The sequence below is a fragment of the Antedon mediterranea genome, chromosome 5 (assembly GCF_964355755.1).
Source record: "Antedon mediterranea chromosome 5, ecAntMedi1.1, whole genome shotgun sequence".
NCBI classification, from domain to species: domain Eukaryota; kingdom Metazoa; phylum Echinodermata; class Crinoidea; order Comatulida; family Antedonidae; genus Antedon; species Antedon mediterranea.
This window is the reverse complement of record NC_092674.1, coordinates 13264852-13291247: the sequence shown is the minus strand read 5'-3', so window position 1 is coordinate 13291247 and position 26396 is coordinate 13264852. Positions and strand designations below refer to the sequence as shown.

Genomic DNA, 26396 nt, shown 5'->3' with positions numbered 1-26396 from the left:
ATTAATACTTTGTTTAGAGTGAAAACTACTATAACATCATGTTTGTAATGTTTCAGGATGGAGCGTCACCTTTATATTTGGCTGCACAAAACGGCCACACAGATGTTTGCACTATTTTGCTCAAGGCTGGTGCTAAATTCGATCTTCCAAGAAATGTAAGTGTTACAAACATTAATAATAAGTGTTACTATAATATAATTCAGTGTGATTAAATAAATATTTAATTTTAAAATTTAAAGAGCGTACCGGCGTACATAGCATACCTAAAATAAACCAACTCACTAATACCACAAGGGTCATTAATATTAAATATTTATGTTTTGCAACTACATTTACTAAATTAACCCTGACAATACGCGGATGACACGTTCTTTTCAAGATGTGTTCGCTAAGATTGTGATATTTTATCATTACAAGAGTACGTCGTAGTAGTAGTATTGCAAAGTGGTCTACATCCAACCTACTGTCATTGAATCCAGCAAAGTGTCATGTTATGTCGCTATCCCGTCAGCGATTACTCGAAGTTCCATTTTATACGTTGAATAACAAATATAGATAACATCAATTTAAAAAAAAATGTAATGTGCCCAAATATGGTAGTGATATGACATCATCATGTCCATAAAAAGGTACATCACTTTTTTTTCACATAAAGTTTGATAGTGTAGATTGAACTTAAGCAAAATAAAATATATACTGCAAAAAAACACATCAAATCAATTGTGCCCCTACCTGCATGTGTATCGCCGTGAGACCCGGAATGCTTTGGCCCATGTTGTTGCAATCAGTTTGAAAACGTCTTGCTTATGCCGAAATGGCCTACTGATGATTGTCATTATTTGGTGTTTGATTTAAACTAAATAATGTATTGATTATACCAATTAGGTCTAATGCATTTATTTGAATAAACGCCTCTCCCACATGAAAAATATTTGGAATATTCAACCTCCACCTTCTAATAAACGCCCCGCCACATAATACTATCAACGCAATATTGTATTTTAACACAAACACAATTATATTTGTAGAAGAATTCATTGACTGCTATATTTACAATTTACCAAGCATTTTGATAGAATTGTTTGTTTATTTATCACTTCTTGATAATTTTTTAATACGGTTTTGTGTTTTTACTCTTTATTCACGAATAGCAAAAGCAAATTGGAGCAAACCAAATAGCTTTCGATAGTTGAAGGCTTACCCAATACTAACAAATACATTTACTTCAAAGACTAACACTAAAATAGCAAAAGCATACATATCAATGAAAATTAACATACAGTAATAAAGGACATAAACAAAACAACACAAAAACAAGATGGGCCACCATAAATCAGTATCTTGATAATACAAGTTCTGCTATATTTTTAACAAAATTATTTTTAGTCTTAATATTCTTTATATCTAAAGGCAGGTTTGTCCATATCTAGAGGTATGTATTAATTATGAAATGTTACCAACAAACGCCTCCCTTGAATGAACGCCGCCACCCTAACACCCACCACGCCCCGAATAATAAACATGGTACTTTAAATTGTTATATTCCTCATCTTATTTAGTCTAAAAAAGACACTGATAAACAGATTATGTTTATTTTAACGAATAGCAAGCATTGCAATAAATAGGGTAACCAATGTTTTACTCGAGTTATTATTTAACATTCCGAGATCCATCGTCCACACTTACTAGAGGGTGAGCGAGAGGCAGAATTAGACCGTTTATAGGTAATGCGACGTGCGATAATGTCACTAGTCCCTTTATAGACTGGACTAATGTAACACGCTATTTGTTGGTAAAAAAACTGCAAATAATACACAACCGGGCCGATAGGCTTATAATTATTTGAGGTGTCACTAATTCATTACATTGTAGAATTCAGTTTAAGACATTTGAATGTTTTTATGAATGATTTCATTGCCTATTTATGTGAGATTAGAATTCGCGAAAAGAGATCGTGAGCGTGAGTAACACAATTCACTAAACTGTTTTAGGCCAAATTAACCTCATACTATTATAATTTAAATACAAACAAATCACAGTAAGTTTAGGTCTTCCTACCGTTTTTGACAATATTTAAACATCCTGAAAATCGGAATGTAATCAGTTTTGATTTTCCAAACATTCTTTGTCAAATCCGAAATGTATGACTGATGAGCTCCAGTTGATTTAAAGTTAGTACAGTTCAGACGTTAAACCACGTAAGCCATACTCTACTTCAATGCCACTACAAAGTAGGCCTACCTCGTATTGTGGCCGTTTTAACATCTAAAATTCACTAAACAAGTGCAATATTGATCATTGTTTTTATTCCGTTTTCATTTGATTTGGTTCAATTTTGCAATCGGCTGACATGTTTATTATTTTTCTTCTCCTAATCATTTATTGATAAGGTAAACTTATACCGTAATCGTTATTAATAATGGTAATGATTAATACAAATTGTCTTTTTATATTATGCCTATAATTAAATTAACACTACATGTTTCCCAACGTTAAACTGTGATTAGTTACGTTAATCACCAGAATAAATGATGTTTGTGCTACTACCAATACACTAATATCCTGGATATAATTTCTCCATTATGAAAATTGTACGTACTAGATGGTACGCTCGCTTCGCTCGCGTACCATCTAGGTCGTGCCCACAGATGGTTCTCGAATAGGCCCTATATAGTAATTTCAGCGTAAAAAAATTGGCGATTTCAAATGTATGTACCGCAGTACTACAATATCGTCGTTTACAGAAACGAATAAATAGACACAATGATTTATGTAGTCAACCAAAATTAGCACCCTGGGAATTACTTCTGGAAAAGAAACTTGTCACAAAATGAGCCCAAATTTTTTATTTTGACTCATTTAAACAAACCCAATTTGTGTTTTGTATCTAACATTAGGGTTGGGGATGAGGATAGGTACAAAGAGGAGCAATTTTTTAATATATTCTTTATCCATTCAGTAACATTTTTTCATGTTTTATAGGCCTATAAATAATATACCACTAAATAGCGTAAAACATTTCCGATTTAATACTTTGTTAAAACTGTCACTGTCATAGTCGATTGAAATAGTAAAGTACACCACTACGACGTTTATCTTTTTTATAATTACTAATTAATACAATAAACAGTAACCACATTCACAGCAAGAAAATTTCATTTCAAATGGCGACCAAAATGGTTGTTACGTACAGTATTTAAAATATTGTCAAAGTATTGCGATAATTAATCTCAGTTTTAAGTTTATTCTCAAAGGGCCCATAAATTTACCTACTTGTGTTAAACCATGGAGGGCGCATAAATTTACCTACAAACTGGGAGTCTGAGAGATTGGAATGTTCCATTCATCGCAAATCAATGCATTTGTATAAACGTATATTAAATCTATTAAAATAGTATTTTTTTTAGAAAATCGGCCTGTCTTCAACATTATGATACTGTACGCGAACTGTTCAACCGGTTTTCAGCTATTAAAAACAATTATCGTAGGAGGAGATAGGAAAATGCGAAGCATCCTCGTATTATTGTGTGCAGGTATTTTTTGAGAGGACATCTATTAGACAGTGTATACTACGGTCGGAAAACACCTCTATTTGGGGCAAATCGTTCAACCTAAATTCGTTTTAATCGTCAATAACTAATTGTCTAACTCAATTTAATTAGTAAACAGAGTTACATCAGGTGGTTAAAATCAGTATTGAGATTCTAACCAACTTTATATACCATCGAGTAAACATTCTAGAAATAACGCGCGATTTACCGAATTTTGCCCTTACGTAAATTTATATATAGATTTAGTTTTGCTGATGTTACTTATTATTATCGCGGGATTATCACACGAATTTAAGGAATTTCTTATAATAAATGAAATTAATTAGAAGGAAAAGAAAAGAGCTCATGCTTGGACCACATTGTTACTATATGTACACAATTGATAGACACCACTCAGCACACTATAAACATTTTTTTTCAGATCATAGAGTATTATGTGTATTTCATGTTATGACGCAAATTTCCCGAATTCATCACGGTGATGATTGAGTTAAATATTTAGGAAAACTATTAAGCATTGTTCGTTTTATGTGTGCTTTCATACTTTTATTAATAATCGTGTTTCATTCGTTTCTGGAACAACTGGTACATACACATTATGCCTAATGAATAAAGACAAGTCTAATTAAACATTTATTTTTTTTATAAATTAGATAGAGGAAGTACCTTACATATTTCACACACACACTGTCCAATGGTTTAATATTACAAATTTATAATTAAAATAATATTTTTTGTTTACAAATTAGATACAAGAAGTACATACCAGTATCATTTAACAATCTATTTATGGCAATTTATTTTATACTATACTATGCTATAGAGATTTATAAAGCTCTTTTCTCAAAAGTTGTACATTAATTAGAGCAGTACATATCTAAATTATTTCTTAGGGAAAAGAAAACTCTTTAACAATGTTGTAAAACATTGTAAACTTGGAGCAATACGCACATTAATAGGTAAAGTGTTCCATAACTTAGGTCCAATGACAGAAAATGATTTATCACTAAATAGTCTATTAGTTTTAGGAACAGCAAAACGAGTAATATCTTGTGTAGATCCGAGTCCCTGGCGACCAGGGTTATACTTCTGAATTAGTTCCTGTAAATAGACGGGTGCTGAATTTTAAGTTTCACCAAGTAACTTTCATATACTTATATTGTGTTTGTGTTGCCATAATTAAGTAAACAATGTAATCATCAAAGGTGCTTAGTAGCACTGATTACACATACTTTAAATTATTATATAAATTCAATTATTTAATTGAATTTGTATATACACATGATCACATCTAATTGATTTTATTGCAATATTAGATAGTTTGATGTGAAGTGAAAAATACTATAACATAATGTTTGTAATATTTCAGGACGGATGGACACCTTTGCATTCTGCTGCAATTAATGGCCACACAGATATTTGCACTATTTTGCTCAAGGCAGGTGCTAATTTGGATCTTACAACCAATGTAAGTTTTACAAACATTGTTAATAAGGGGTGCTATATAATTCAGTGTGATTAAAACAAATGATTTAATTTTCAAATTTAAAGGGCGAACCGGTAATAACATACCTAAAATATGCCTAGCACTTAAGACGTCGTTGTAAATCCCATGAAAAACTTAGCCTTTGTTGTTAGAAACACACCGATCGTTGATTTTTACACTATTAGCTGACTCCATTGAACGGTCTGGTTACTATACATTAACATTTGTAGTATAACCAAAGGTGTAGAATCGATAATGCCTTGATTTCATAAAGACCGTAAAACGGTACTGTGTGAGGAATCGTTACTCAATTGGTGATCTGTTTAACATCTAAGTGCAATATGTATCACTTAAATGACTCCATCCATACTTTTTATTATAGATATGTACAGTGTGTTTTGGTATATTTTATCTCGTTTTCATTTGATTGTGTTCGTTGCGTTTGGCAGGAATTTGCAATCGGCTGACTAACACGGCAAGCACGGTAAACTACCGAACTCTTTGGTGTCCCGAATGTTGACCATATTGATATACTTCACATGAATATACTGCACCAGCCCCAAATTGGTAATAAAGTAATGTTGAATCAATACATACGCGTGCTTGCACAATCATTTGTGGTATAGAATATTATTATGAGCAATATTATGGCGCACATGAACAGGTGTGTAATCTTAATAGTGTAAGTGATAGAACGCAACTGTTCAATGTTATGGACAAGTAAGTAGGCTACATCAACCCAATTGAATGTGGTGTAATCAATTTTCAGACAAGATGGACAAAATAATAATAATAGAAAAATTTAAAGAACTATAAATTGAGGGGAACTAATTGAAATTGAACACATCATTTTTTATTATATTATATATATGTAAATACGTGAACGTGATTGGTTGAAACTGCATCACATGACTATACTTTTGCGAGGATCGTAAATCGTATATATTTACTCGAGTACGATGATATTGACTGAGTAATTTTTGCGTCATTATCGAGTCCCTATCATTAAACATATAAAATCCAGTAAATTCTAGAGTACGATGATATTGACTGTGTAATTTTCGTGTGACAACACTCGGGTTTGGCGATAAAATGAAAAAAAGTCAAAATGTTTCCTTTCAAGTTCTCTGTACAAATGGGAAATGGTTTAAATAAAAGAAATACTGACAGTATATGAGCGTTTACGTCAATTTAAGTTAATATTTCAGCCAACTAAAAAAAAAAAAAAAAAATCATATTCATTTGAATTGCGTTTATAGTAATAGAAGTAATGCCTACAAAGCTAAGTTAAACTTACTGGATAAACTTAGTAAACGCTTATATAAGAATAGAACAGAGGATGGAAGTAGAGTCAAAACAGGTGATGCCCTATTTGCCGATGTTGGCGTAGGTTGTTGAGACACCGACATCTTAAATGTTTTAAAGGTATCACGGTGTCAAAATACAACAAGAATGTAGAAAGGATTTTGAAGCGGAGAGGGATGTGATTTTGTGGTGAAGAGAACAATTGGCCGAAAGCCAGTAGTTGGTCAATGAGATCTACCGTACTAACTGGAGATCATGTCACGAAAAAGGACACCAATCAAGTCAGACGATAAAAGGCTCGGAATTGGTCAATAAGTGCCACAATTATGCTTAGCTGGACTCTTAAAAGTACAATTCACCAACAAATTGAATATTATACTATGAAGAAAAATTTAACATACAAGCACTATTTTTTACGAAGAAAACATAACAAAATTACTTTATTGGTTATTCGCATTAAATATGACACACAAAAAATACACAATTCAGAACAAAAACAAAACATGTTTTCAGGTCAACATGTTTGGTACACTGTGTTCATTAACGCGAATAACCATAATTGTCACGGTGACAGTAAGCCTCTAGCCTATGGGGTTCGTATAGTTCATCTTTTTAGACCAGCAGTGAAAGGTATAAATAAGGCTTAACTTTTGAAATCTAGGCTATAGGCTTAAATATGTATTTTCTTCAGTTGCGAAAAAATGAAAACAAATTCTGGTTCGGGCTTGATGAGTTCAAAGTAGAATTTATTGGAAAACTATAATTAGTATTCATTGTTCGTTATAATGTTTGCGTTCATAATAAAATAGGAATTAATGTTAACATCTAACTTATGTAGCACTCTGTATATCAATGACACAGAAAGTTGTTAAATTCTCTCAATGGCACTTTATTTACACTATATGTACAGAGAGTGTGATTAAGTTGTATCTATCAGTTCAAGTTATTTCCAAAGTGTGTTAATCAAAAAGTGATAATTACAGAATATACATGACTCTTTAAGGAGTAGTCCAGTGAGGTGACATTTCAGTTCAGCGACCCTACTTGTCCCCTCCTAAGAGCTGGTATATCCATTAATGTCACACCCAAGTAATTAGTAGGTACCAATTCCATAAAATAAGGCAATTAGTTATTAGGAGTTGAAACCTTAGTGGTTACAGCCCAGGTCTATAAGTCTACATTAGTTAAGTTCGGCCGACCACGTGAATTACAGGATATAACATCGCCCTCGCTGCTATAATAAAAAACATAAATCCTAAGCTAAACCGTATAATATATCAAAATAACTTACAAACTACAAAATTAAGATAAAAATCAAATTAAATCTACAAGCAAACTAAAGTAAGAACAATAACATAACTTTCCACTGCCGTATGTTCAAGCATATAAATATTAACGGAATAGTAATTTACCACCAATAAAAAAGATAAACAAACTTGAAAAATTCATGTTTGTAGAGCCGTACTCATGTCGCAGGACAACCCACTAACAGCGGCATATTGGCAAAATCAAAAGGAAGAAAAAAAAAATGGGCATACAAACGAACGAATATCTCATTCCAGAAACAAGTTTCACACTAAACCACGGACAATAGAGCGTGTTCAAGGCACGTACGTATTACCCGTACATAAATATCAAAACAATCATGTTTCAAACAAATATAAAGTAAAATACTCAAATCAATCTTAAATTATTAAAAGAAATCAAAGCAAAATAAATCTAACTTAAATAATGAATATACTAGTTAAATACTGAAATTAAAGAGTTACTACAAACACGTTGGAGGTTCTATATTGTCAGAAACCTCAAGTGGTAAAAGAAAAATGAAAAATAATCATACACAAATAACAACAATTATCGTCAACATTAAAATGCTATGAATCATACGATGGGCTAGTTTACTTTTCCAAGATTAAAACATTTGACGACCCTTCTTTATTTTCCAACTACGTTACGTAATAATGTGTTGATTTACATTAACATCGATAGGGTCTTCAATAGGCAGAAACATACATTCTGTGAAGGATACGCTATGAGTATCATTCTCAACTGTATACACAGGTAGAGTGGGGTGTTTATAACAAAAACATGGCTTCTCTTCCCATTGGTCAGCGAGTTTATGTTTACCAACAATAGCTTTCTTTTGAACAAGTCACCTATTTTAAGTACTGAATTGGTAGCTCGTTTATCATAATTATGTTTTGCCTAACCTTGGCTTCACTAGCTGAATTTTGGGATGTGACATAAGTTGACATTCAGTTGTTTAAGTAACTTAATTACATAATCGTCATTATTGTTCCTCATATCATCTGTTGAACCATTATTATTTACTATACTAAATAGTACATCAACAAGTAATCTAGCGTTTCGTCCAAACATAAGATAAAAAGGGCCATAACCAGTGGTTTCATGTTTTTTTTTATTATGGCCTTGGTCGAAATTAAGGCGTTTGGGAAACCCATAATGTAAAAAAAAAATATTAGTTAAAACTTTTGCTACAGTAGTAGCTGTTTGATCCTTGGTAGGGTATGCCTAAGCATATTTAGTAAAATGGTCTGTAACAACTAGAACATTTTCAAAACCACCTCCTGAACGTTCAAGTTTAAGGAAATCAATACATACCAACTCCATTGGTTTGGATGTAAAAATTGGTAGGCCTACTAAAGGCTGTTTTCCGGTCGACGTAAGAAGTCGAATTTTGCAACGATTATTGCGTTTCATACGTTTCTTACGTCTCTTACGAAAATTGACAAGAAATTGACGTCGTTGACCTTAGTCAAGATCGTGTCGGGCCGCAGAGAAACATCTGTATTTATGCTGCTCCCGAAATTTGAAATTTTGTCTGTTAAACACACGTCGAATGCTTACGTCGACTTTATGAGCTTTAGCTTTAGTTTGAGCCGTTTACAAGTTATACAATGTTGTTAAATATCATCAGCCAGTGTCCTTTCAAAACCAGTTCATCATGTAATTTTGACAAAATAGTTGATTTCTGATCAGCCAGAAGTACAAGTTCAAAATGCGGAAAATTGTCAACAACAGTTTTACGATAAAGTACATTGTCCTTCTATTCTAAACGATCCCATTGGCGAAGTAAAGTAAGCACAGTTTGTGTTTCAATATGAGTTGAACGAGATCCGCGATTAAGATATTCAATGACGGTGCAAAATAGTTGGATTAGTACGTTGCATATGAAAAATTTATGTGGGGGTGTGGGAGGAAACTGCATCTCACCCTGCATATTAATGACGTCATCGCTTCTTCTTGTCAATACGTCACACTGTACATACTTTTTCGGAGGATGAGCAAATAAACAAGAACTATGGTATCCGGACAAAACAGGTGAAACATCATTTTGGCATAAAACAATTTGGTTGTCAGTTGAGAAGAGAATAATGTTTAAAATTCTTCTCATTACATTCAAATCACTTCATAACATGGCTCCAACTTGTCTATCTGATATCATTTCTCCATACAAGCCAAAACGAACTCTGAGGTCATCATCTGAGGTTATACTCAGGCCTTCAACAAAATGTTATGGACAACGTGCCTTTTCGTGGTCAGCTGATGTTCTCTTGAAAGCCCTTCCAAATTATATCAGGAATTCTGAATCACTCACGACATTCAAACAACTCCTGAAATCCCACCTTTTTAATTTGCATTTTCTATAGTTTTTGCTCTTCTTTTTTCTGTTGATTGTTCAGCGCTTAGAGGCGTCATGCATTTTGCGCTATAGTAAATTGAACATTATAATTATTATTACAATAATAATATTATAATTTTCAATAATTTTACTTTTTCTCTTAATGCACATTGCATGTGGCATAGTTCTAAGCCGCATTGACATACAGTTGAATCTTCCGTAAGCCGCTTCCCTCGCGACCTGAACAAGTGGCAGATGTCGTGTATAGTTTTCATCGCATCTAAAAAACACAGGAATATTTTTGAAATCGCTTCGAAATAAAGCTAATACTAATATATAAAGCACAATAATAAGTACCCAAATTGTATGTTTGTTGTCAAAAGTCAATATAAATTGATTGGGTAGCCACTTAAGGGGATTAATTTAATATACAAACAATCTAATTTTTAGTAAATAAAAAGTGGCCGCAGCCGCATACGAGTGGTGGCCGCTTTCTACAGGTGGCCGCTGACGAAGTTCAACTGTAGGCTAATACTGTAATATTAAAACTCTGAATTTTAAATCATCGTATATGGCAAAGGTCTATGTTAAGGTGACGTACTTATTAACTTTATAATGTTTCAATATCGTTAATGTGAAGTTACACCAACCACTTACTGTGGTCCGAAAAAAAAAATTCTCTAAAACATAATTTGAGCTTTTTGTAAATACATATTCATTTAGATGTTTTATTTGCACGCACGTACACCTAATTCCAATGTATATTTAAATTTTTGAAGGCTTGCATGGCGAAATTAAATATTGATATTATAAATATTGTAACGTTTGCGGTGCATACTACGTATATTAATTCTGAAAAGAACTTGTGAGTTTCTTAACGTTTCAATCAATATGCTTTAATCGAAACGTCGAGAAACCCAACAGTTGTTTTCAGAACTAAATATACGTGATGTACTGCAAACTTTATATCAATATATTTTAATTATGTTCTTTTTCATAAATAATAGTGTTTTTTTGCAAATGTCTATGTTTTATAATAAACAATATATTTTTAAACCACGGTGTTACACTGTATTACTAAGCGAAATTTGCGTATTAAAACTATGTAATATCGACCTATACTATTGCTCAATAAATGTATTGGTAACCAAATAGTCTTGAGATTTATTTACAAATAGATTCCGTAATAGTGTTTACCATCTGCCTTTAGAGAACAGAATGTTAGGGTGTGTCGGTTTTTGTTATTGTTTTGTGTCGTACAGAGCAACACTATGTATTTTATGTAAATTATATATACAATAAAGGGATATGAACCGAGATATCCATTTGATTTAACGGGAAAATGAAACCAATAGTAAGAATTTAGCAGTCAAAATGTGTTACCTGAACACATTTTGGAGCCATGGATACGTATTCAGCCGTAATTCTTATTTTAAGTGAAACATTTCTCAAAATAAGTATTTTTAAGAATATTGCGAAACCTAATTTAAGAAACTTTGTCTTACCTAGAAAAATATTTATTGTTTTAAGTAATTTTTAAAATTCATCAATCTTGATTTAAGAAAAATTATTCTTGATAGGGATAAATATAATATTGATTTCTTATTTTAAGTAAAATACTTTTCAAATTAAGTATTTTCAAATCTTGTTTTAAGCAAAACTATTATTAATAAGAAGAGAATGATATTGACTTCTTATTTTAAGTAAAATATTTCTTGTAATAAGCATTTTCAAGAATATTGCGAATCTTGATTCAAGTAAAAATAATCTTTATAAGGGTAGTGTGAAATTGAATTCTTATTTTAAGTAAAATATTTCTCAAAACAAGTATTTTCAAGACTATTGTGAAACCTAATTTAAGAAACTTTGTCTTACCTAGACAAATATTTATTGTTTTAAGTATTTTTTAGAATTCATCAATCTTGATTTAAGAAAAATTATTCTTGATAGGGATAAATATAATATAGATTTCTTATTTTAAGTAAAATACTTTTCAAATTAAGTATTTTCAAATCTTGCAAAACTATTCTTAATAAGAAGAGAATGATATTGACTTCTTTATTTAAGTAAAATATTTCCTGTAATAAGCATTTTCAAGAATATTGCAAAACTTAATTTTAAAAAATGTGTCTTTTCTAGAAAATTATTTCTTGTTTTAAGTAATTTTAAATCTTGACAAGAAAAAAAATGCTTATTTTAAGAAATTTTTCTTAAAACAAGATTTTTTTTTCTTGCTTAGAATTTCAAATTTTGCTGTGTACCGGATGAAGTGATGAATAAAAAAAAATTAAAAAATATTATAGAAGCAAAATAAATGTATACGTAACAATACATCATCTTAAAAATCGTTATTTAATTGTAGCAATGTAGCATTATTTAAATCCATAAAGTTATTTTTAATTGATCACATCGAATTGATTTCAGTACGATATAAATATGTTGTAGAGTGAAAAATATTATGACATTAATGTTTTTAATCTTTCAGCATCGATCGACACCTTTAAATTTGGCTGCACAAAACGGCCACACAGATGTTTGCACTATTTTGCTCAAGGCAGGTGATAAATTGGATCTTCCAGACAATGTAAGTTTAACAAAAATTAATTATAAGGGGTGCAGTGTGATTACAAAAAAAAAGTATTTAATTTTATAATTTAATGGGCATGCCGGTAATAACAAATCTAAATGAACCAACTCACATTGCGGGTCATATTATAGATCACAAAAGCCTACTTTGTAGCGAGGATGACTTTATTGTAGAGAACTGCACGGTTGTATCCCTCAAATGGTTTGGAACACCATTGCCTCATCAAGGTTAATCTTGACATCGGGAAGTCAGATCAAGCAAAGATAGTTTATAAGTCGCGATCATTTAAAGCCCTGGACCTGAATACCTTTATGCAAGATCTCACTAAAGAACTTAATAATATTTGTAAAATTAATGATCCCGATACTTAAGCAAGGACATAAAATAAGTAGGCCTACACATCGCATATAATTATTATCTGTAAACACCGTTTGTACTGCCGCATTTTTTAATAATCGTCACCCTTTGTAGTAATTTGTAATACCTGTCGCATAAAGTTTTAAACAGTCTGAGCATAGAAGGATATTCATCGACGGTGACATCAAACGATTTTCCAACGCGCTTGCCTATACTACTGCCCTGCTGCCAATCAAACAAACACGCTCATTGTCTCTAACCGAGGCCCTCTATAGAACGCTGCAACTGTTACATTTTCAGTCATGCGCAACGCGACTCTACATCTCACTCAGTTGGTCGGTTGGTCAGGCGGTAAACACTAACTTGAGCACGCGACTGTAGCAATCTATATGGTCTTGTTTGAGAGCCAAACGTAGCCATGTAGAAATCGTATGTGCAGTCTGGGTGTTCTACTGACATGTTTTCGTCGATGATTAATTGACAACAACAATATATTGTTGAACAATTCTGTTTTAATTTCATCACAATCGGACTACGAAAAGTTCACTTTCTTACGACCGGTAATTTTAAGTAGTTGGTAAACTATATATAAATTTACATAAGCGAAAAATTAGGTAAATTGCGTGTTACTTCTAGAATGTTTACTCGATGGTATATAAAGTTGGTTCGTACTTTTGGTAATGATTTAAACCACCTGATGTAACCCTGTTTACTAATTAAATTGAGTTAGATAATTAGTTATTGACAATTAAAACGAATTTAGGTTCAATGATTTGCCCCAAATAGGGGTGTTTTCCGATCGTGGTATTCACTGTCTAATGTATGTCTATCTTCAAAAATACCCGTACACAATAATACGAGGATGTTTCGCATTTTCCTATCTCCTCCTACGATAAATGTTTTTATTAACTGAAAACCGGTTGAACAGCTCTAGTACAGTATCATACAGTTGAAGACAGGCCAATTTTCTTAACAAAACACTATTTTGATAGATTTAATATATGTTTATACAAATGTATTTATTTCCGATGAATGAAACATTCCAATCTGTATTTTGAAGCTTCAAATTCCTCGGTAACTAGAGGGCGCATTATTTCGGCAAATGCTTAGACTAGAAATAGTGCCGCTTTTATAGCGCCCTCTATAATGTTCCCTATTATGTCATAATTATTCATGAATTATTCATGATTTCTGCCCACGTTCGTCCTGGAAAAAAAAATTACGCTGCCGGGTGTTGTATACAGAACATTAAACTCTAATCAACACTAAGAGTGGCTTTCGGATAATTTTAGATCCAGGAGTGTAATTAGGCTTGTAAGAACTAAACTAGGTCAACCAGTGAATTAGTCCTACTGATGGGTACATAAACAAGAATACACAATTAACTTTGTTAGGCCTACTCATACAATATCATAATAATAAAAAGTTATGAAATCAAATGATTATCGAAGAGTATATAATATGCATCATGCAGTTAAACTAAACCTCATTTGAAGCGTAGGGGGTGCAGTTGGAAGAGTAATAACCATATATGGCACAAAGTCAAGATTGAACCCCGGACCTTGGGATTAGAGGGCAAACACCCACCTCCATGATATAGCTCCACTCCAATGGCTGTCAATGGTGAAAACATAACGGCACACAACATTATATTACATAAACATGCTTCGTAGTTTCTTTTCTCCAACTACAATTTGGTTTTTAATTACTCTTGTAAACAGCTTGATTACATCATTGTACAGACAAAGGAAACTTTATAGTATGCGTTTTCATAACTAAGTGAATGAACATATACATATTTGTGTTTTTATTGACGAGGTTGTAATATTAACTTCAGTAACTATTACAATACGTATTTGTTATACAACACAAGACATGTATATCTGATAGGTACGTACATTCTAGATAGATCCTTAGGCGTTACTAAATCAGAGCTAGCGTTCCCGATCGCCGAATGTCTTACTGTATTTATTTAGTGTGGTTCTTATACTGTATAAATACAGTCAACTGTTTTACTGCGGTTCCATCACCACCACCCCGTGCCGCCCAAATTACGCTTTCGGTGAGTCATCACCTTGCAACTTCCTAGTTTCTAAGTTGGCCGTTGGTGGCGATAGCAATGTTAGTTTTTTGTTTATTTTCGGACCGCGCGTGTGAAGGTATAGTAGTTATCAAAGTAACAATTATATTGCAAATTAATAAAGATCAAATTAAATATATTCACAAAGCATCGGAGTATATTGTGGGGAATAGGATATAACATTACATAGGGAGAACTGATGATAAGACCTTTTGTTAGTAATTGAGTTTTACGAATATCAAGCATTTCAATAATGATAACCGTCCAAACCATAACGTCCTTCTAAAATCTTTTTACCCGAGTCATTATCATTCCGAGAAACATCATCTACACTTCCTGGAGGGGAGCACGTGAAGAGATCTCACCCTCTAGTGTGTATAAATAATCATTCGTTCTTTCGGTTTTGCGCTAAAGTAAGGTATACGTGTTGTTAGATAACTGTTGATGTTTTTCTCGTAGATGCAAGGTCAAAGTTCATTTAAGAATTATTCGAAATTTACATTTTAAACACGGTAATTGAATTTACTGTGTATGTTCATTAAGGGTCGGCATTTTGCCTGTAAGATTAAAAATGTATTGTCCCTTGAAACACAAACAATGAAGGTCAAAACATTATAAATTTAAATTGGCCATATCAAATTAATAATAAAGTTATTCACTTTAAGCCGAAAATTTGAGCCAAAAACAACACGTTTACATAATTAACAGGTAAATTAGTTTGATTAAATTTCGTCTGGAAAATCGTCACGAGCGAAAGTAAACACAAATTTCAAACCGCGAGTATGCATTATGCATATGCTAATTAGGATTGTTTACAACTTGTCCTGGTTGAGAAGGTGTTTTCACACAGATCGCGAGGAAGTTTTATGATTATGCATACAGAGTAGCCAAACAAGCGCGTTGCATTATGGGATATGTTTTGATTGAAAACTTTGACTGGAAGTCAAAGTTATTTTTTGAAAAAAAAAACGTCTGTATTTAAGTTAAATGATTTTTTTTTCGATTAATTGTTTGTGAAAGTTATTAACTAATATAATACTTCAAAAAACATCACCTTTTTTCGAAATATTTTATTTTTTATTTTTTTGGAATTTGTCAAAGGGACAATACATCTTTAAGTCTGATTTTACGCACGTGCGCGATCGTCAAGTTCATTCTAAGAAATACTTGAAATTACCTGTAAAGAATATTGGAGTAGTCATTTACACACCTTAACTTGTTTAATTTAATTATATCTTAACTTTTATGAATGAATGATTATTACTCCAATGTTACGTGTTTCACTAATATTTTGGACTCGGCTTATCAACGCGAGGCGCTATATGTGCACGTGCATGATACTACGAGCTAAATGTGCTCCATGATATCAATGTTAGCGTGCCTATATATAAAAAAGTGTTCCTAATTCTGACATAGACGAGCACAATGGACACACTTTTGTAAAGATCTCCGCCGTCGATACCTACCTTATTTATCTCAGATGTAATAATAACATTATTGTTCACTATTACGATATTGTTCCATATTTCTTAGGAATATATTATAAAGGGTTTTAAAACACAATTTCTGATTCATCGGTAGATTTTCAACCGTCCGCGGTATAAAAGTGATTTCCGTAATGTAGGCATAATCCCTTTTATTTGTGACTTTCGAGTTTTTGCTCCCATCCAATGTTTGCCGTTTGCGGCGACATACATGCTTTAATTTTTTTATGGCTACGTGTTAAGTTTAAAGCTCTGTCTACACTATCAAATTAGTTTAACAAAACGAGTGTGATGTGCCCAAATATAGTAGTGATATGACATCATCATGTCCATATATGGGCACGTCACATTTTTTGTCACATAAAAGTATACTGCAAAACAACGATCAAATCAATTATATTAAACATCATCGTAGTATACGCGGAGGAAATGGTAAAATGAATATAGGCCTAACATTTTAAATATCAGAAATTAGGTAAACATTACATTAGGCTTATATCAGGAGAACTGATTATAGCCATGATAGATACATTTGAAATCAGGTAAAACTCCGATATAGCCGCATGGTAGCCGAATTGTTGAGTTGCTGTTAGGTTTGAATAGGTTGCGCGCTATCTGCATGTACTGTATCACCATTGAGACCCGGGATGCATTGGCCCATGTTGCAGGCCGTTTAAAACGTATTCCTTTTTTTTGGAAACGGCTACTGGTGATTTGCATTGTTTTGTATTTGTCACTTCTTGATTATATTATGATAGAAATAACAATAAAATCTTTATTTTTGCAACGAAAACAAAACTTGGAACGGAAAAGGTATTGTAATAAAAATTACGGTGTTGTATTTGTTCATAATTTTAATAGTTTAAGTGATAGAAGGTTTGTCAACCTGAAGCAATAACTATTCCTGATAACTTACTTATTATATTATTTAGCTTATATTTATAACTAAATGTATGCATCATTATAAGTTAGCTAAATAGATTTCCATTCAAACATTTTGATCTAATGAATCTTAAGCAATTTTACATTTTAAATACTTAGTTTAATTGTATATCTCCGCTATTCCCGGTACACGTTAGCAAAACCAGAAAACATATAACATAAAAGATTCAAACTGTGCTTATTATGGTAATTATCTGTGAATCGTGTGTACATGTATTTTATAAATGTACAGTACTCCCAGTATCGCTTCTCATACCAGCAACCATTTTCTATGAAATATTATTAACTTTTTTTTCAGGACGGGGAAACACCTCTTATGTGTGCTGCTGCTTTTGGTCACGTGCGTACATGTATGTATCTCATCAAAGTTGGAGCAGACGTAAATCATTTGAACCACGTAAGTCATTTACACAATACGGCAATATTTAGTGTGTCATACGTGTCATTAAAAACCAATTCGATTTAATTGTGCTTAATTGGTGGTCACTGTACCAAACTTTAAACATGGTATAGCATATACATATGCTTGATTAGAGTTCACAGAGGGATCATATTTAATGGTCTCATTTCTGTTTTAAGGCAATGCTTATTGCTACAACATAATTGTTAAAATTTTGCTATTTTGGCGGCCATTTTGAATTATCACCTCAACCATGTGCGTTTTCCTGTAACCTTTCTGTTCATACACATGTAAGAACCCAAGAAAACATTGTGTCATATATGTCATTTCCGGGTGACACCTAGCTCAATCTGAAGTCGGTCTAATAACCTATAACATAAACGAAGTGAGAATACATAGGCCTATTGCGCCAGTTTATTGCAACGAATATAACAGAAGCTTGAAAAGATTCATGTTTCATTAAGGTAAACAAAAAAAAGTTGTATAACTCAGTGTGTAAATACAAGCCTAATCCCTGCGTGCTTCAGAACATATGAAATGCATTAATAATGATAGTGTATCGCCACCGTGTCATAACATCAGCAAACTTCATCGTAATGTATGAAAAACGGCTGAAGACATCGACTAATGCGATATTATTTCTAAGAAACATTTACCGTAAGAACGCCTGTATCGATGTTGGACTATATTGTTATATTACTTGTTGTGACATAAAATGAATAGCAAAGTGTAATGCTGTTGCTATAGCTATTTCATATTTACACAATCAATGCATTCTCTCTGATATCATTTGTAGAGGAGGAAAAGCTGTGAGTAATTTGTAAGTTCAACATACCCCTATAACGTAGTATTGCTAAGATTTAACGAGGTCGTTGTATTCGCGAAATATCGAAAACATTATATAGCCTAATATTGAGAAGATTGTGTTGTGGTCTATGTTTTCGAGATTTTTGTTTTCGTAATCATTCGTCACCATCTGTATTAACTTGTTATTTCGTGATGGACTCCATTAGACATTCTTCTACTTTACTGTTTGCACACAACTTTTTTTCGATCACGATGAATCGCACGTGTTATCATCACTTCAACTGTGTGTTATGTATTGTGCAAACTTTAACCATCTAAGTCCTGTATCACCTACTAACGTAACAATAAACAACTAATGTAACAATCAACCACTAACGTAACATTAACCACTAACGTAACAATCAACCACTAACGTAACAAAAATTAACCTGCACTAACGTAACATTAACCTGCACTAACGTAACAACAATTTACCACTAGGGGTTGATTGTTACATTAGAGAGGGTGATGCAGGGCCTTCCGTACATCAGAAAACAGCGTGATATATTCATAACACAATAGGTACATAAATCAGACACTCACCCCAATCGCTATGTCAGTACAAGAACATCACGCGTCTTCTCAATAGGTACTCTACATAATGAGCCATGTATGGATTGTAATCTGATAGTGAATTAAAAAAAAACAGAAGGCCTAAAGTTGTACAGAAGGTAGTACATTGTGTAGACAGGTAATGGTGTCCATCACCATTAATCATTTAAAAATTCACAAACGGAGGAAATCCAATCGACACATATCTGACGTCATTGTGTGTTATTCCTGTGACGAAGATACAAGTTACTAATTTTAATAATTAACATAAATCAAAATAATATTTTATACACAATAAAATATATTATTTACTAGGATAAACGAACACTTCTGCATGAATGTGTCACACAAGATCTCACGTACAACGATCACAGAGCCATCATTGTGTATACTAGATGGTACGCTCGCTTCGCTCGCGTACCATCTAGGTCGTGCCCACAGATGGTTCTCGAATACATAATGTCAGCGTTAAAAAACTGGCGATTTCAAATGTACGTACCGCAAGACAATAATACATGTCGTTTACAGGAACGAATAAATAGACACTGTGATTTATGTACTCAACTAAAATTAGCACCCTGGGAATTACTTCCGTAAGAGAAACTTGTCACAAAATGTGTCAAATTTAAATAAACGTAATTTGTGTTTTGTATGTTACATTAGGGTTGAGGAATGGTGAAGAGGATGGGTGCAAAGAGGAACAATTTTTAAATATATTCTTTATCCATTTAGTTTACAAATAATATACCACTAAACACAGTAAAACATTGCGATGTAATACTTTGTTGAAACTATCACCGTCCTAGTCGTTTGAAATTGTACAGTACATGAAACGATACATCACTACGACGTGTATATGTTTATATAATGTAAAACAATTTGTGAAAACCACCTCTATTCGGGGCAAATCATAAATTCGATTTAATCGTCAATAAATATTAAATTATCTAACTCAGCTTAATTAGTAAGCCTAATGGGTTTCAATTGCTTCTTAGAGCCAATTCATACTTAAGTTGGTTCCTTCCCTACCCACCAAAGTTGTTCTGCGTTTAGGGCATGTGATGCACCGCAGGCCTATCCTCTAATGGCTTTACAACGCTATTCATGCCAGTGAAGAAAGGGTGATGATGTGGGTGGTTTAACTGCAATAATAAAGATTTGTACATTAATATACGGCGACTGAAAACGCTAGCTCATTATCCGTTTTAAAAAAATCTATATCCAACCTCTGCAGCACAGATTGAAAAATAAATGGATCTAATTTCTGTTATGAGTATACAGTACTTGCCTTTACGACGCCTGATGGAATAGACACTTGTGGAACAGAGATTGGAATGTTTCATTCATCGCAAATCAATACATATTTTGTATAATCGTATATTAAATCTATCAAAATAGTATTTTTTAAAGAAAATCTGCCTGTCTTCAACATTATGATACTTTACTCGAGCTGTTCAACCGGTTTTCAGCTATTAAAAATAATTATCGTAGGAGGAGATAGGAAAATGGGAAGTATCCTCGTATTATTGTGTGCAGGTATTTTTTATGAGGACATCCATTAGACAGTGTATACCACGATCGGAAAACATCCCTATTTGGGGCTAATCGTTGAACCTAAATTCGTTTTAATTGTCAATAACTAATTATCTAACTAAATTTAATTAGTAAACGGGGTTACATCAGGTGGTTAAAATCAGTACCGAAATTCTAACCAACTGTATATACCATAAAATAAATATTCTAGAAATAACGCGCGATTTACCGAATTTAGCCCTTACGTAAATTTATATATAGATAATGAAGGAATGTTCCGGTAAATCTTACGTTTCAAAAGAAGATAAGGTTGGTTTAATGTTAAATCAAATTAGGTTACGTAATTAGTATTTAAATTAAAAATGATAATTTGTTTTTGTTAATTTGTGTATACAGTTTTTGTTATATTTAATGTAATAATTAATACAAATAAATAACGAAGATAATACAATAATATTAGGCCCTAATTTACAATAATAGTTTGTATAATGGATTGAAAATTATATTTATATACCAAATTAGAAGATTTAACAAAACGTGTAGACATTATTACAGGACGTGGTCTTCTGTTTTTTAGAATAAATTTGAATCAGTATCTCAGTATATTGACTCGATTCCTTTTTTGATTAATAATGTTAAAAAAATATAATAAAAAAAAAATAAAATAAAATGTATTCTTTTACCTACCATATTCATTTTTAATTTACACAGTATGGCAAATCTGTAATAGATTTGTACAATGAAAACGAGTGTAAGAAATATGACAACGAATTAAGGGCAGGTCAAAAAGCCGAGATAATTGACATATTGAAAGGTGAGTTTATAACAAAGTAGGCTAAGAGGTAGGCTGTAAACATGTGTAAATCAGCTGACAACTAATCTTGAAACAATGACGGTATGTCCAGCTTAAAGATAACACAAACTTTAATGGAAAACCACTTAATATCTAAAATAGGTTTAGTTTGTAATGTTTCACATTGTCTTGTTTTTACTTGTTTAATTTTTTAAGTAAAATAAATATAACAATATAAGTAAATTCTCAGCCAATGATTGTTGTTCTTTAAAATCACATTATATTCTTTTACATTGTATTAATATAATTGGAATTATTTAAGAAATAAAGTTTTAGATATTTAAAAAAACAATAACAATGTAAGTAAATTCTCAACCAATGCTTATTATTAAGATTCAAGATTCAAGATTCAAGAAATTTTATTTGTCCATAAAAATGGAAATTCACTTTGCTTGGTAGATTAAAACAACAATATTGCAACAATTTAAAAACGTGCAGTATTATAACAGATTAAAAATACAAGATAAAAAGTTAAAAATACTGTTAAAAATGTAAAACTATTTAAAAATTGCATTAACGTCTTACATTAGAATTAAAAATATGAATGCTATTTACAACGAAGGATTTTCTAGTTCTAGTTCTATTAATACAAGTTTCTTGACTCGATACTCACATTATATTCTTTAACATTATTAATAGAATCAAATTAAATCAATAAAGTTTGAGATATTTTTAATTATTGTTTTAATAATAACAATAACAAAACAGGCCTATACACATATAATATGACAGATAGATAATCAAAACTATGACAATAATACAAATAACTTGCACATTCTACAAAAACATTTTTTTATAGCGTAATAAAAAAAACAAACAAAAACCTGTGCAATATGAAAAAAATATAATATCAAAATCAAACAATAAAAACACCTTTCAACCATGAACAGGACCGTGATCTTTAATCTATGTTTGTATTTCTTATATCTAACTACCTACTGTGTATTTTATACTGTGGGCTTTGAGTTTAAGAAAATAATTATAAATAATATTTTTTATCACATTTAGGCCTATAGCCCGCTTTACAGGAAACAAATCAATATGAAAAAAATATAAAAATCAGCCATTTTAAACAAAACCATTTTTAGTGGACATTTTGTTGGAGATGGGCGATGCCTCTATGATGTCACACGGAATAACTGGTTCCAACGCTGCACTTAAAGCCCATGTTACACCAGTATGTTGTGAGTGAGGTCTGAGGTTTTTACACTATCTCTTACATTTTCGCATTTTGCTTCATGTACTTTTATTTACACATATATTCTAACTTTGTTTTAGGTGGACCATTGCCCGACATAGATATTGAAACGCCAGGTATGAATAATTGTTCCATACAATAGAATTTTAAGGAAGAATATTGTTATTTGAATTAGTGTTTTTCATTTCTTTTTTTCACTATTTCATACGCTTATGTGCGTATAATGTATTTGGTCTTTAAATAAAAACTACTGTATTGCTTTTATAAATTCTAATGATTAATCGTATTTCATCAAATCACATTATTACGTTAATTGTTTTACCATGTAATGCAATCATTAGGCTACAAACACATTACAACTTCGAAGACGATTGATTTGAGTGTAAATCATCTATGCTACTTCTTATAAATCCGAATCAATATACATTATAATAATGAGACATCTTTGAATGAGTTTAATGTAATGTATTTACTCAAAAACATTAATACTCATTTTAACTGTTCATTGTATTAAATTACATAATAATTAACAGATCTAGATATTCCATATGTGATTACTGCGCGTGGTAAGCTTGTAGAGAAGACTTACATTGAAGCATTAACAGAGGGTAAAATTGAAGTGAATCTTGGAATTCTTAAAGTAATTGGACAGGAAGGTGTGGGTAAAACCTGTTTAGTAAATGCTTGTCTTGGAAAGGAGTAAGTAGATAGCTAAGCATAATAGCACAAACATAATAGTAATAGTTTTCATAAGCTTACATATAATATAAAAAAAATAAATATTCTGTTTATAAGCACAGTGTTTATTATTTATGTTATATTTTAAAAATACAATAATATTTACCAACAATTAGTATTATTGTATTTATAATAAATTTCCATATTTTAATTTGGAGTACTTGTCAATACTAAATAGTATGCCCGCTTTGTTGTTACGTCTAGTAAGTATAGTAAGTAGACGATTTCAGAAAAGTATATTTACATTAAATTAAAACCAAAATCAATGCACACAACATGCACTCCAGAATATAATGTATGGCAACAATTCATAAAGTAAAATGTGTACTGAATTAATATTATGTTTTTTTCATATGTGACAAAATCAAATAATTACTGTGCACAATAAACTTCATAATATGAGTATATGTAGGCATATATATAAATGTAATTCTTGGCGTTCAATGTCACTTATATAATATGTTGTTGATGTCTCACTATAGACTGGGAGAGACAAACGAATCTAAAGATATCAATAAATTAATTTCTCGTTTCTTATATCATTAGGGAACACAAACATAGCTCTAAAAGAAAGCATGTGTTTTTTTTTATTCTGTGCGTTTAATTCATATTATTTTGGTTCAATATTGTTTTTGTGTATATATAGTTTTTTTAAATTATTAAATTTCAGATTTAACGTCAATCATGAAATAACAGACGGAGTGGCTGTTATTAAAACTATAGAAACAAACGCAGAATTAAACAAATGGGACAAGAATGACGAAAGTGGTAAAAATAAATAACAACGTTTTCACCATCGTTTCATTCATCATAATAGACCATTCATCACAAAATGAACAAGTATTGTATTGAAATAGATTGGATTGGAAATCAATTCATTTTTTCTGAATTATATATTTACTGTTCACAGTATTCAATTTACTTGAATAAATAATACCATTCTGTCCTATATTAAAGCAATTTCGTTTACCATAAGTCCCCTTAACACGTTTTTATACGAATAACCAAGTTAATAAATGCACGTACTTGTCGCAGAAATTGCGATGGTGTTTATCATATGTCGATAAAACAATATCGTTTTGAATCAGGAATTGTATACTATTTATCGACCACACTTCTAAGAATGTGTCTGTTTGTATCCGTTCTTCTTATTGACAAACCGTCAGAATAATCATCAGATAATAATCAGATAATAATTTTACAAAATTATGTTACCAATCACATTACTCAATGGGTTGCAGAGCCATAATTTCAATACATAGCTCTGATGTGTAAATAATCTGGTGCCCACTTTGACGTGCATCGAAGTTCTGCTTAGATTTATTAAATCAATTATGCTCTTCTTGAAATCATTTTCCTTTATAGTTAGCTTGTAAACTGAGCATATTGAGCTATACTATAACATTTGCCCTTAATGCTAAAAAATCGTTCAATTCAGCTCAGGCCTAATACAGAAACCGAAGGCTTCTTCACTCTATTATAGACAATACATTTACTGATTTATAGATAACCCAAACTCATTGTATCGAAAACTTGCTGAAGAAAATATCAACAAAAGAATAGAAGGTAAAGAAGATGTTGAAGTAGAAGAGCTGGCGTCTCCCGCCTCGTGTGAAAACGTACGTACAATATATAATAGAAATAATGATATTTTTACTTATTAATTACAAGCCATCAAACAAGCATCACATTATACTTTGGCCTACATCAATGTACTGTAAACCCACCTCACATGACCCTTTCTTTAAAGTTGTATTGTCCCTTTGAACACAAAAAATGAAGGTCAAAATATTCTAAATTTAAATTGGCCATATCAAAGTAATATTAAAGTTATTCACTTTAAGTTAAAAATTCGAGCCAAAAACAACAAGTTTACGTAATTAACAGGTAAATTAGTTTGATTAAATTTCGTCTGGAAAATCATTCCGAGCGAAAGTAAACAAAGATTTCAAACCACGAGTATGAATTATGCATGATATGCTAATTAAGATTGTTTACAACTTGTCACGGTGGTTGAGGAGATGTTTTTACACATATCGCGCGATCGAGAGAGGAAGTTTTATGATTATGCATATACAGTATAGCCAAACTGTACGTAACGCGCGCCGCCGGCGCGGCATAGTTGCCATTTCTGGCATTATTATGCTTTTTGGAATTATTTGGAGGCCCACGGCATCTGGCATAATGCCGCGGCATTATTTAGCCGTTTTTAGCATAATCTGGCATAATTTTGTGTTTTTTGAACAACCAAAAAAATAATATACCACAGAACAAAAATAAAATATTTTGTTAATACATATCACCTTACGCAATATCATATCGTACAAAACAGATCTGTTCGGGTTTTCCGTACAATAGTAGTTCTTCCATCCTTTCGTTTCGGACTTAATCGGCTCTTCGGATAGGAAGGCTGCTCGAAAACTACCGTGTGTGCGATATAGGCAGCACAACAAATCCGAAGAGGCTACCTATTGGCCAATTATGTTGCTCTATTTCAGAGACCATGCAGGTTATTGGATCCCCAGATATAGAGACAATTGAACGAAAACACATTATGAAAGGGGTTTTGTTTTTTCAGTTCATAATTATAAGCGGCCACACCCCTACCCCAACCCTTAAAATGGCAATTTCCGGTAACTAGAAGCTCTAATTTTAAAAAGAATTTCTTCTAGAGATTTTGTTTTCCATATTTCAAATTATGTTCCATTGCATCGTCGTAGCAACCCTATATTTCCAAATGTTCTTCACCTCTCAGTGACCATGATGGGGCGAGGTCTTAGGGACTCTTGTACATTTTTATTTAAAATTAAGTGCAATTTCCGGCCATCTAGCAGCTCTATT

General features: G+C 32.0%; 1 protein-coding gene across 1 annotated transcript; it reads left to right on the top strand.

Annotated features, from left to right (window-relative positions):
* Positions 1–25272, top strand: LOC140049121 (uncharacterized). The gene is made up of 9 exons (XM_072093949.1): positions 1–155; positions 4921–5019; positions 12471–12569; positions 17734–17832; positions 21478–21580; positions 22898–22933; positions 23351–23516; positions 24226–24323; positions 25062–25272. The coding sequence occupies exons 1-9, from the start codon at positions 39–41 to the stop codon at positions 25217–25219; spliced, it is 975 nt and encodes a 324-aa protein (XP_071950050.1). The 5' UTR covers positions 1–38; the 3' UTR covers positions 25220–25272.
* The last annotated feature ends 1124 nt before the right edge of the window (positions 25273–26396 follow it).